This window comes from Palaemon carinicauda, chromosome 4 (assembly GCF_036898095.1).
Source record: "Palaemon carinicauda isolate YSFRI2023 chromosome 4, ASM3689809v2, whole genome shotgun sequence".
NCBI lineage: Eukaryota > Metazoa > Arthropoda > Malacostraca > Decapoda > Palaemonidae > Palaemon > Palaemon carinicauda.
This window is the reverse complement of record NC_090728.1, coordinates 174,025,428-174,037,927: the sequence shown is the minus strand read 5'-3', so window position 1 is coordinate 174,037,927 and position 12,500 is coordinate 174,025,428. Positions and strand designations below refer to the sequence as shown.

At 34.1% G+C, this 12,500-nt stretch overlaps 1 protein-coding gene across 1 annotated transcript in view; it reads right to left on the bottom strand.

Annotated features, from left to right (window-relative positions):
* LOC137639755 (ligand-gated ion channel 4-like) overlaps positions 1–12,500 on the bottom strand; it is a 74,604-nt gene that overhangs the window by 48,903 nt on the left and 13,201 nt on the right. The window contains exon 3 of the mRNA XM_068372000.1: positions 10,954–11,137. Within this exon, the coding sequence (XP_068228101.1) occupies positions 10,954–11,137 (184 nt within the window). The remainder of the gene's footprint in view (positions 1–10,953; positions 11,138–12,500) is intronic.

The following is a 12,500-nucleotide window of genomic DNA, read 5'->3' as shown; positions in this document are numbered from 1 at the left end:
TGTTCTGTGATAATCAATCCTTCTGGAGTGAATATCAATGTACCAAAATAACATACGCTGGCAACTGTGATTCTTCTTGTATCTATGAAAAAAGCGAAGGTGTGACTTATGATATGAAAAACACTTAACCAGCAGCATATTGGTTTATATGAGGAGGATCGGCTCTCTATTCCATGAGACTAGGAAACCACTTCTAAAGTACGATATATCTTGAAATCTAAAGGATTTGGTTAAAGTTGGGTCATTTCATAAAAAGAGGCCCTTGAGATTGGTGTATTTAATAACAAATGGTTTGGCGAGAGTGGTTTGTTCAATAACAAATGGTTCGATGAGATTGGTTTGTTCAATAACAAATGGTTTGATGTAATTGGTTTGTTCATTAAGAAATGGTTTGATGTAATTGGTATGTTCAGTAATAAATGGTTTGATGAGATTGGTTTATTCAATAACAAATAGCTTGATGAGATAGGTTACTTTAATAATTAATTGAGAGAGAGAGAGAGAGAGAGAGAGAGAGAGAGAGAGAGAGAGAGAGAGAGAGAGAGAGAGAGACTTATTACGTAAGCACGAGAAAAGGAGGAAATCCAATCCCCCTTTCCGAGAGCGACCATAAAACTCTCCCAAGAACAATTTGTCTGTTGTGAGGAGACCTCAGATTTTTCCAGCGGAGGTTCTTGTCGAGAGGAAAAAGGTCGCATTTCCAGCGATTTCTCTGGCAAGCTACATAAAAATTTCAAATTGAATGTAATGACCTATTAGAAGTGGGACAACTGCATCAACTTGCTAATGTGTGGTTACCGTTTTCTGTTCTATTATTCTAATCTCCATTAGTTAGTTTGTCTGAGGACATCTTTATGAACTTGAAATTTTTTTTTATGAAATCTATTCATATGCAACATTTATTTTCAATATAGACTTAAACTGCTACTGTTATTAAAATGGGGACTTAAGTGTACTATGGACACTCGTTGTGTATGTGTGAAAGCCTGTGTATGTGCGCAAATTACAGGTGAGTAGACGAGGTTTGTGTGTATGACGGTAGGTGATTGTTTGTAAATTTAAAGGTTACTTAGTGTAGTAGGTTGACTCTGGGTTAGCCACCCTTTGAGGTACCACCTTAAGGTAGTTGAGGAGCCATTAGTGATTGGCCAAATGTTGTGATATTGGGTAATTCCCTGTGTAAGGCTCTTTGCATTACCTACGTATACATTGCATAGTCTGATATATTCCATGCACATCTCCTTTCTTTAGTTTTTACCCTTGTGCATTTGGAATCGCCTTTTTCTATAATAGTTTTTACACACTTCGTCTTAGTTGAAAAAAAAAATCCCTTGAAAAGGGATTGATTCGAAACCTTCCCACCAAACTGGTGAAGTTGAAAATACCCCTTGAAAAAGGGCCAGCTTGAAACTTTCATAAGAAACAGGCGGCACCTCAAATTTCCTTGGCTGCGTTGTAACCTGCCTAAAGAAAATCTTAATTAGGAATGTGTATTTTTTGAATATTTGCTTCCTATCAGCCCCCTCTATCCTCTTCTGTCCTTCATGTCTTGTTCTCTCAGTTCTTCTCCTGCATATAATTTGCTAAATTATCTTTCCTTCTAAATCTAGGCTTTCCCATTCTTTCATCGATCATCGTGTTCATGGCTCTTTGTTAATATTATCCCTTTCTCTTCGCATAATTGGCCTAACTACAGTAACCTTCTGAATTTACTCGGGCCGGCTCTTTAAGAGTAGGCTAGCGTTCGACTAGTAGGGCTGAATAGTTTCCCTTTTGTAATAAATGAGCTGTAGCTTCCTTTGGTGAACCTCCTTCGATACTCCCATCTCTTCGACTGTTCACCTAATATAATCCTTAATGATCCTATCTCTTCTCGTGAGTATTTCAACATCCACATTTCTGCCACTTCCATTTTCAATATTTGCGCCTTCTTTATCTTCTATATTTTTTCCTTCTTCGTTAAACTGAGAACGCTGAACATACTCTACATTTAATTTTCAAGTGGGGTACTTCAACGGCTAATGCCTTTTCCCACATGGTTAGGGTAGAAGATAGATTTTACCTATGATAAGCAGTTCTTTAAGGAGAATGTCACACCAAAATTAAACCATTGGTCTCTGGCATTGACAGTGCCTTAGCCTCAGTAGCATGGCGTTTTTAGATTAGAATTCTCTCGCTTGAGAGTACACTCAAACTACTATTTCTCATTCAGTCGAAGTGGCTAACCTGGGGAGATACTTTGCCTTGCATGATGTGTCAGCTCCACCAAGTCGACCAGTCTTCATCCTACCCTATTATGATTTTGAATATATAGTAGATCATCTTCACCTTTTTTTCTGTGTAAATTCATCTTCATAATAATCATTTTATTGCTATCTGTATAGCTTAGTTTTGTTATAAGTTTGGAATAACTTTTTATTCATATACTGACTGGAGATTTCAAACAAAGTTTTGAACCACTAAATTATAAACTACGTCTATGACTGTATGATATATACTATTATTCATAGACTAATTACTGATATTAATGATCTTATAGTAGTCCCCAAACAATATGAAATTCTGTGTACTTGAACTTCACTTTCTCAAATACATCGAATTTTTTTCACTCTGGGCTTCAATAAACAATTACTTTATAACATTAATACTGTTCCTGTGCAGGGAAGACAGCAGTGTAGATTAAGAATATATAAGTGTTTTTCTTAAGTCCTGTCATGTATTTAGATGAAACGAGATTTAAGTCACACGGGGATTTTATTAGTGTTTCACACAACTTATGCAGACTTAGATAGTATTACTTTTGGCTGTCACGTAAGCATCATAGCAAAGATGTATGAATATGAAAAGAAATACCTGATCTATGGTTGTTGGTGATCCCAGTACTTACCACCTAAGGTTGGTTGAAATAATCCTTATTCCACTGAGTGTCATGGTTTAGGGCATTTGAGATATGGCTTGCATTTCGTCATTACTTAAAACAGAGCATTTTCCGCTTGGTGTGTCATACTTTTGTCAGATTACATGAACTTTCAAGTAGAAAAAATTGTCAATTTTGATGATTGAGTAAAATGTCAAGCAAATTAAAGTGGTAGATTTAGTTATTTCTAGGGATTAGATTTATCACAATTGTGCTGTTCTTTTATACTAGAGTTTTGTCTGCATAATTAATGAGAAAATTAAGTTTTTTTGTATCGAACCACTGTATTTCAAACAAAGCCTGTTTTAATTCTGATTGCAAACGTGCTTTTTCGTAAAAAAGGTGGCTTATCATCTTTGGAACGCGGACCTATATATTTTTATGCAATAATTATATCAAATTAAGAGCTGCGACCCAAACTTGTTGATGCTTCCGCTAAAGAAATACAATGCTAATTATAGGGAGACATTTTTTCAGGTGATAGTAATGATAATAAAGATAACAATAATAATGCTAATAATAATGGTGATGATGATAATTTGCACATACTTAGGTGTTGTGAATACACCAAAACGAGAATTGTATGTGCGTATCTGCACACACATTAACATTAGTATGAGCTGTAAGTTTATGAATGCGTGAGAACGAGAAATTTGTTCGTGTATGCGTATGCACGTATGCAGTTGATGTTCGTTCTTAAATATATGCGGGCGAAGTTTTTATGAGTGCGTATATATTACCGAATGTATTATTGCGCAGTAAACTTGAGCGATGACAAAGACCAAATTAGCCAACCATGACTATCAAAGGAAACTTGAACGCACAAAGATGCCTTTGGGAAGATTTTTCTTTGAATTTTGTTTGAAACATATGAATAAGTACGATAAATGCGCTCAAAAGTATCAGAACTTGTTCTTTTAGCCTTTATATGCCGTATCGTTGGAAATATATTTTTTGATATTTGTCAAAATTCTTTTTAACATAGTAAGAATCTTTAGATGTTAATTAAATGTTGAATTTTTTCCCCTTTTATTTTTGGAAGTTTTAGATTCCATGAGGTATCTCAAAATACATTTTTGAATGTGTACGAATATTTTTTTTTTTTTTTTTTTTTTTTTTTTTTTTTTTTTTTTTTTTTTTTTAAGTAAACCTTAATTTTCTAAGACTCCGTGAATATGTACAATAATCTACTAAAATAAATAAACACTTCTATTGTAAATTCTAAGGCAGTGTGTTCATTTCTCGAAAAATACGAAAAAGGGAAAGAACAGTGCATTTTCTTGAACTTCTGCCCCGATGCTAATCAGGTTATTATAAGGCAACAAGTTTCTCAATGCTGTTACCATTGGTTACTTTATCGATAAACTTGTCAGTTTTTAGCTACAAGTGTTACGTTATCCAGTTACTAGTGTACCAGAGCCGTCAAAAATGACGCCTAGATATTTTGATAGATATGCACATGCACGGACACACTTACACACATTCAATCCTTCCCACCCCTCCCCCTTTCCTAACTACACCACGGCAGCTTCGGCAATTTGCGGGAGATTATGGTTTCCGAGTGTACCTCCTGGGGGATACCCACTCTCACCATGGTTTGGTTATTTACTCTCCCCCTACCTGAGGAACGAGGAGAGACCGAGTAGTCATATGTTTGGCAATGCCGTTCAGCGTGACAGGAAATTATATATATATATATACATATATATATACACATATATATACATATATACATATATATACACATATATATACATATATATACATATATGTATATATACATATATATACATACATATATATACACTATATACATATATATATATATATGTATATAATATATATATGTGTATATATATATATATATATATATATATATATATATATATATATATATATATATATATACAGTATATATATATACACAGTATATATATATATATATATATATATATATATATACTGTATATATATATATATATATATATATATATATATATATATATATATATATATATATATATATATATTTCCAGACATTTCCCCTCAACTATATAGGGGAGATGATGAATAAGCAACAAGCTTCTTTGTGGTTGGAGAAGATTATGCTGTTACTATTGGTTTACTTTATCGAATCACTTACAGTTTTTAGCCAGTTTTTAGTAAGATAAACAAAAAATATTCAGGTAATGAAAGACCGGATTGATAACAACGTTACCATTAATAACAGTCATAGTGATGATATTAATACTAATTTAATATTGATTTTATTATTATTGCATTTATTACTATCGGTATTATTATTAACGTTTATCTATTTTCTTGCTTCATCGACATAACTCTTCTAATTACCTTTATATTCATAATCTATGTAAATTGTGCGAACAAGTTAGTTAGACCGCTCTATGCCTAATTTTCCATTCAAAATCCTCATATGCATTCCCTTACACATTATCCTTCCGATCATCATCATCATCACTCTTAGCCAATACCAGACTTCCCATCGATGGCATGTGACGAGTGAATCGGCCATGTCGGTTGGGTGACGACTCGGCCATATCCCTTTCCTCTCGTGCAGGGAGGAGGGAGACCTTTGCTATAATAGGAAACCATTAAAGGGGGGAGGGGAAGCCTTTGTCTCCATTACAGAATTTCCCCCCTCCCCACCTTTTCTTAGCCCTGCTGCTGCCCATTATCTCTCTCTCTCTCTCTCTCTCTCTCTCTCTCTCTCTCTCTCTCTCTCTCTCTCTCTCTCTCTCTCTCTCTGATATTCATCTGTAACTTTATAAAAGTTGACCGTGAGTCATGGCATTACCAAGGATGCCAGTGGTAAGGGGGCAGTGAGAATAAAAGAGAGAGAGAGAGAGAGAGAGAGAGAGAGAGAGAGAGAGAGAGAGAGAGAGAGAGAGAGAGAGAGAGAGAGAGAGAGATGATTATGTCGATAACATTTTCAAATGCTGAAAAAATTAAATATCCAAATTTTGTTTACAAAGAGATAAACAGGAAATGAATATTTTTTTTTTACACCATTTTTCGTTCTTGTTTGTTTACTGTTATACATACATTTATATTTAGTATCGCCAAAGGTATATTTATCGTATATTGATTGAATTTTGTGAATCCCTTATAAAATTTATGAATAAAGTTGTCATGAAATGAGCATATTATCATTTAAGGAAAAATAAAGAGTAATATTTGTTTTATGAATCAAGGAAATGAAATCAATATTGTAACATTATGAATAACTAGACTATTCTCTTACAAGATAAGATTAGCGTTTATTTCATTTCAATATAATTTATATATTCTAAAGAAATTTCAGTAAAATATATCTTTCCGTCTCTGAGTTATGAAACAGTTATTATTGATTTCTACCAATATTTTCAGCTGAAATTATGAGACTGTAACCAACCATGACCTATTTGATGAAAAACACAAATGCCATTAAATATGCTGAGAATGTTCAAGTTATTACATGCTCTGTGTTCAACAGCCAAACATCACTAAAAGCCTTCCAAGAAATCGACAGGGACTGTCACTTATTATTATTATCATTATTATTATTATTATTATTATTATTACTACTTACTAAGCTACAACCCTAGTTGGAAAAGCAGGATGCTATAAGCCCAGGGGCTCCAACAGGGAAAATAGCCCAGTTAGGAAAAGAAACAAGGAAAAATAAAATTTTTAAGAGTATAAACATTAAAATAATTATCTCCTATATAAACTATAAAAACTTTTACAAAACAAGAGGAACAGAAACTGAACGATATGACTGTAGTGCGGCGATACAGAATCCTCCTTTTCCTTTTACTTCTGCCTTGTAAAGTAGGGCCGACGTGATTCTGTCGATGACGACCCCATATCATTTTGTCATCTTGACACTTCCACACTCCGGAATCAAGTCCAATGCCTGTTTTCTTTTCTGAGGTCACAGTTTCAGGGGACACTATTGTAAATACGCGGAGGATATGTTCTTTCCTTTCTCTTTTGTAAGGACCATGGGATCTAGTTTCAAACTCGAGACAACATGGAAGTAGTGACGGGAGATAATCCTAGTGCTGATGTGTCAATATTTCCTCAAGGTTTACTGTTTCTTGAAACTGAAGACTTTTCTTTTTCTCGCATCAAGTCCATGAAAAGCTTCAAATTTTATGAAGCAGTAAGAGAGTTACCAAAGCTGAAGGATCTTACCATTACTGTCTTAGTAATTTAACAAATTTTACAGTGCAAATGTTAGGAGACGGGTTATTGTGCAGATTGCTGTGCCAAACTTCAAACTTCGGAAATAAAGAAATTGTGTAGACTTTTTCTAAGAATTATCTTCAAACTAGTAGTTTATCTTCTGTATTTTTTTCAAAAGTACTTTCCATTTCTCTAATGTTACCAATGTTTACTTTTGAGCTACATAAATTTAAAATTAAGATGGGCAAAAAAGATCCAAAAACATTCTTGCTTCGATATTCTGTCATTACTGGTTTATGTTTAGTTAATTACACGTTTACTTTTAGGAGCTACATAGCAAAAAGTTATATTCATGCAAATGTTAAATTAATAACAATTAGGTTAAAAATAAATGGGTATGCGAATAGTTCTTTTTGCAATAGAAGTTACTTTTATTTTTCAATATGGAAACTTAATAACTGTAAGAGAGTATATCTCTACCTTAGATAGCTATTTGTTATTTCAAGTTTAATTATGAAAGATTAAAACATCTATTAACTATATTCTTGTGTTCTAAGTATATATCAAATCCATCCATTTGAAGGAAGAAAATTGCCAGTGTCTATTACACTATTTTATCTCGAGAGAAACCTCATTTTGCGGACAACGGTTTATATATATATATATATATATATATATATATATATATATATACAGTATATATATATATATATATATATATATATATAGATATAGATATAGATATATATATGTATGTATATGTATATGTATATATATATGTATATTTATATATATATATATATATATATATATATATGTATATATTTATATACATATATATATATATATATATATATATATATATATATATATATATATATATATATATATTGTGTGTGTGTAGAGATTTTGCGTGTGTGTTTTGTTTGTGTATGTGTGCACGCGAAAAATAGCAAGCAAAAAATCTGCCATAGTCATTGCCACTAGTCAATACAAGGGAAAATACAATGCAATAAAACTACAGACTCTATATTGCGGCAAAGTTAAAGTTGCAGAACACAACCTTAATTCCATTAGGAATCGACCCATTTTTTTACGACTGTTCAAACCCTGGTAATTAGAACAGATTAGAAGTCGAAATCGTCCCATGGAATAACCGATCTCATGTGAATTTGAAAGTTCCTTTGCAGGGGATTCTAACCTCTAACTCGAAATGACGCAGAGGCTTTATTTGGATCCCGAGGAAAGGTATATCGACTCCTAGTATTTTCTGTTGAAGGAAAAGAGAAGGAAAAAAAATAAGGCCGGATTTCAGCCGTTTCTTCAGGATGCTTTTGAAAAATAATGGCAGCTGTAAAACTCATCCGACCGTGAGATAGAAAGCCTATTTGATGCTCCCAACTTCATATTTGAGACTTTGGTGTTTTCTTTTGTGTTCTTTTCCATTGTGCTCTCTTTTAGTTATTCTATTGTACTTGTATTCCCTTTAAGGTCCCGATCGTTGGCTTATATGTTGCAGCAAAGAATAGTGTATTGTACATGAGTAGTGTTATGAGTTCTTCAGATATGTATAAATTGTTATACATAAGCCAACAAAGAAACAAAAGAAGATATCTTTTACAAGTGTATTTGATTGTTTGAATGCAAAGTCCCCAGTAAGAAAATGAACATGGACAAGATTTTCTAGAACTTCTTGGCACGGTCTCCTGTGGGTCCGAGACATGTCCATTAGGTTTTGGAGGTGATCTTGGGCTAGGCCTCGTTCCTGGTGCCCGCCAAAGTATAATAACTGGATCTTGGATTATGATTAACTTTTCCTTTTTAGCTGAAAGAATTTCTGTATTGTTACCAATGAAGTAATAAGATTAGGTGAGTTTTCTAACTAATTTTGTTCTTTATTCTATCAGCGATGAATTTGAACATGTAACTTTTCTTCTCGCAATCTCGGACTGAAAATCAGTGTTACAATCCATGACGTGGATCGCTGATAAGAAAAGTATATTATCGTTGTAGATCGGTTTTCAAAGACTTTTAATTCCTCTAGTAAACTTTTCCGTCTTTTAATTTTTGTTGGCAGTGGTATACGCACACAGACACACACACACACGTACACACACACACACACACACACACATATATATATATATATATATATATATATACATACATACATAAACTGTATACTGTATATACATAAACAAATTTAAATATATATGTATGTATGTATGTATGTATATTACCATTTAGCAGACCTACTGTCGGTTTGGAGTGTATCAAGTAAAGAATATAGCTTTTGGTTGTCAGAAATTGTTCATAGGTAAGAATGCTAGTCTCTCTCCCTTTCATCTTGATTTAACGAGAAGCGCATAAGCATTTAAGACGAAGCCGATTGTTGAGCGGTAGGTCAGGAAAGATCCACGACCGAGCAAACCTGACCATTCAGTCCTAGTTCTGACTTGGCTGGTTGCACCCGAAGTTTGCAACAATAGTGGTAAAATGATAACACCAACATCACACACGCATATATATGTATGCTTATTTATGTATATATTCATGAGAAGAGATGGACAGTATATTGGGAGGAGAGTAATGGAAATAGAGGTACAGGGAACGAGAGGGAGAGGGAGACCAAAGCGAAGGTGGATGGACTGTATCAAGGATGACCTTCGATCAAAGGGATTAACCGGTGATGAGGTGTGGGACAGAGGTAGATGGAGAAAGCTGACCAGAAACATCGACCCCACATAGAAGTGGGAATAGATGTAGACAAAGAAGAAGGAGAACATTATATATATATTAATATATATATATATATATATATATATATATATATATATATATATATATATATATATATATATCCTTTCTGAGTGGGTATGCCGTAACGTGGTTAAAGGGTTTGTGTGATCAACAAAGGCGTTCTAGTCAGGGCCACCCTTACTAGGTTGGTTTCCCCTAAGCTACCAGACTAAAGACTCCCACCATCACCAATCCGCACCGCACTAGCCAGTGTGGTGATGAAAATTGGCCAAACCCAAGGCATGAATTGACAGGTGTGAGGCATTTGTCCTGCAAGAAACGGCTGCATTTGTTGCTGCTTTATATATATATATATATATATATATATATATATATATATATATATATATATATATATATATATATATATATATATATATGGTGGATAATGTGGGAGGTTGGGCTGTGGCACCCTAGCAGTACCAGCTGAACTCGGTTGAGTCCCTGGTTAGGCTGAAGGAACGTAGAGAGTAGAGGTCCCCTTTTTGTTTTGTTTCATTGTTGATGTCGGCTACCCCCCAAAATTGGGGGAGGTGCCTTTGGTATATGTATGTATGTATATATATATATATATATATATATATATATATATATATATGTGTGTGTGTGTGTGTGTGTGTGTGTGGAGGGGGGGGGGCGGTGTTTTCTGCAGTTGATTAGCTATGGCTGAAGATGATGATGATATGTATGTATGTATGTATGTATGTATCTATCTATCTATCTATATATATATATATATATATATATATATATATATATATATATATATATATACTGTGTATACATATGCACAGACACACACACACGCATATATATATATATATATATATATATATATATATATATATATATATACATTTATGTGTATTTACATGCAAAAGTAATCATACCTTGAGCTTTAATCATTCATACCTATCTACCATTAATAGAATAATTTATAAAGACTAAGAATAAACACAACACATCGTAATAAAAGAAAGATTAAAAACTTTCCCTCCTTTCTTTTCAGGTGGTTCGCATCTGTGTTCCTATCTTAGGTCGCACCTTACCTGAAATCCGTCGTAAGTCCATGACGCAAACTTCATGACGCACTTCTGCTCGTCAAACGGGAAGAATTCGACGTTGATCGAACACGACGACTTGAAGATCGCAGACGATAGCCACGTGACGTTTCCGTCTGACGTCACGATGATGTTTGTGCTCAAGATTGCCGTGTTGTACTGACTGTCAGCGCTGCAAAGGAGGAAAACGAGAAATTTAAGGTAATGAGATTAATAATTGTTTTCTTTTGATGACAGTGTGAACGGAGGAAAGTATAAATCCCTTATTAAAAGAAAAAAAAAAAAGATTCTTTCCGTTTTAACAAAATGGTGAGATTTAAAAACATCATTTCATCATCATCTTGAGGATCATAGTTTAAATTTTGTTTGATTATTTGAGTTCCATATCATTGTTTTCATTTACAGTAGTTATGCTTATCTTGCTTCACCTATAATGTGATCTCCATCTTGTCTCACCATTATATGAGCTTTTACATACTACCACTTTTATTCTTCCCTCATTGACAGTAACGTTGATAACCGCATTTTCTCCCTGTAACATTGCTCGTACTCCGTTCCAACTTTCACCGTCTGCTAAGCATTTCATATCCAGATCGTATTACTTTTACAGTCACCTTACGGTATTACACACATTTCTTGTCTTATTTCTCTCATATATTATCATAATCATCTCATTGCTATATATTCACACTATCAAAGCGTCTAACATGTTCATGGCACCTATTGATTTGGCCGTCTGCCGACTTTTTAGACCACATCTGTGTTCCTAGAGACCTCCCATTCTCTGACATGTGAATTCCAGAACTTCACTTTGCTAATTCTCGATACTCCTTTCTGTGAGCTAAGAATTCTCCAATCCTAATCATCAGATTTCTTTTCTGAATGAACAAAAGCAGGCTAGTTTGCCTCTGGATTCCCGTGCTTTGTGAAAGCTATGGATCATTTGAAGAATAGCATTAATATTAAGATTGGACGACTATTCCAACTGTGGTGTAGCTGGAAGTACGTTCTATAGTGATTTCTTTGCATGCAGTGAAAACTCGTGTATATTATCAGGGCCAGCTTTGTTAATTCGGTGACCCAGTTCTTGCTCTGTCTCCGGCCCTGACATACCTTCCAAGGCCTTTATTTTAAACCTCAATTTTCAGGCTTCATTCTGCCATTGAGACGACTTATAAGACTTTCTTTTAACCGAGGAGCATGAATTTGCACTAACTCACTGGGGTGCCATTTTAGCCTGGAAAAGTTTCTTACAAGCTATTCGGTCAAAATACTAGCAACCAATCAACTAGTAGGAAACTTTTCCGAGATTAAAGGGCCTCCCTGTGAGTGAGTGCACCGTCGTTAAAAACGCTGAGTATAGGTTCGAACCCTTTTTGGGTTGAGTGGCAGACGTTTTGATTAAAATCCGGTGTCCATGCTAATTTAAGCAGTTCATTATTACCTCGTCATTTGCTGTTTGTAGTAGTTATTACAAGAGCAGATAATGAATGGAACTAGTATCATCATACCCTACATACTATGTACTTGTTTGT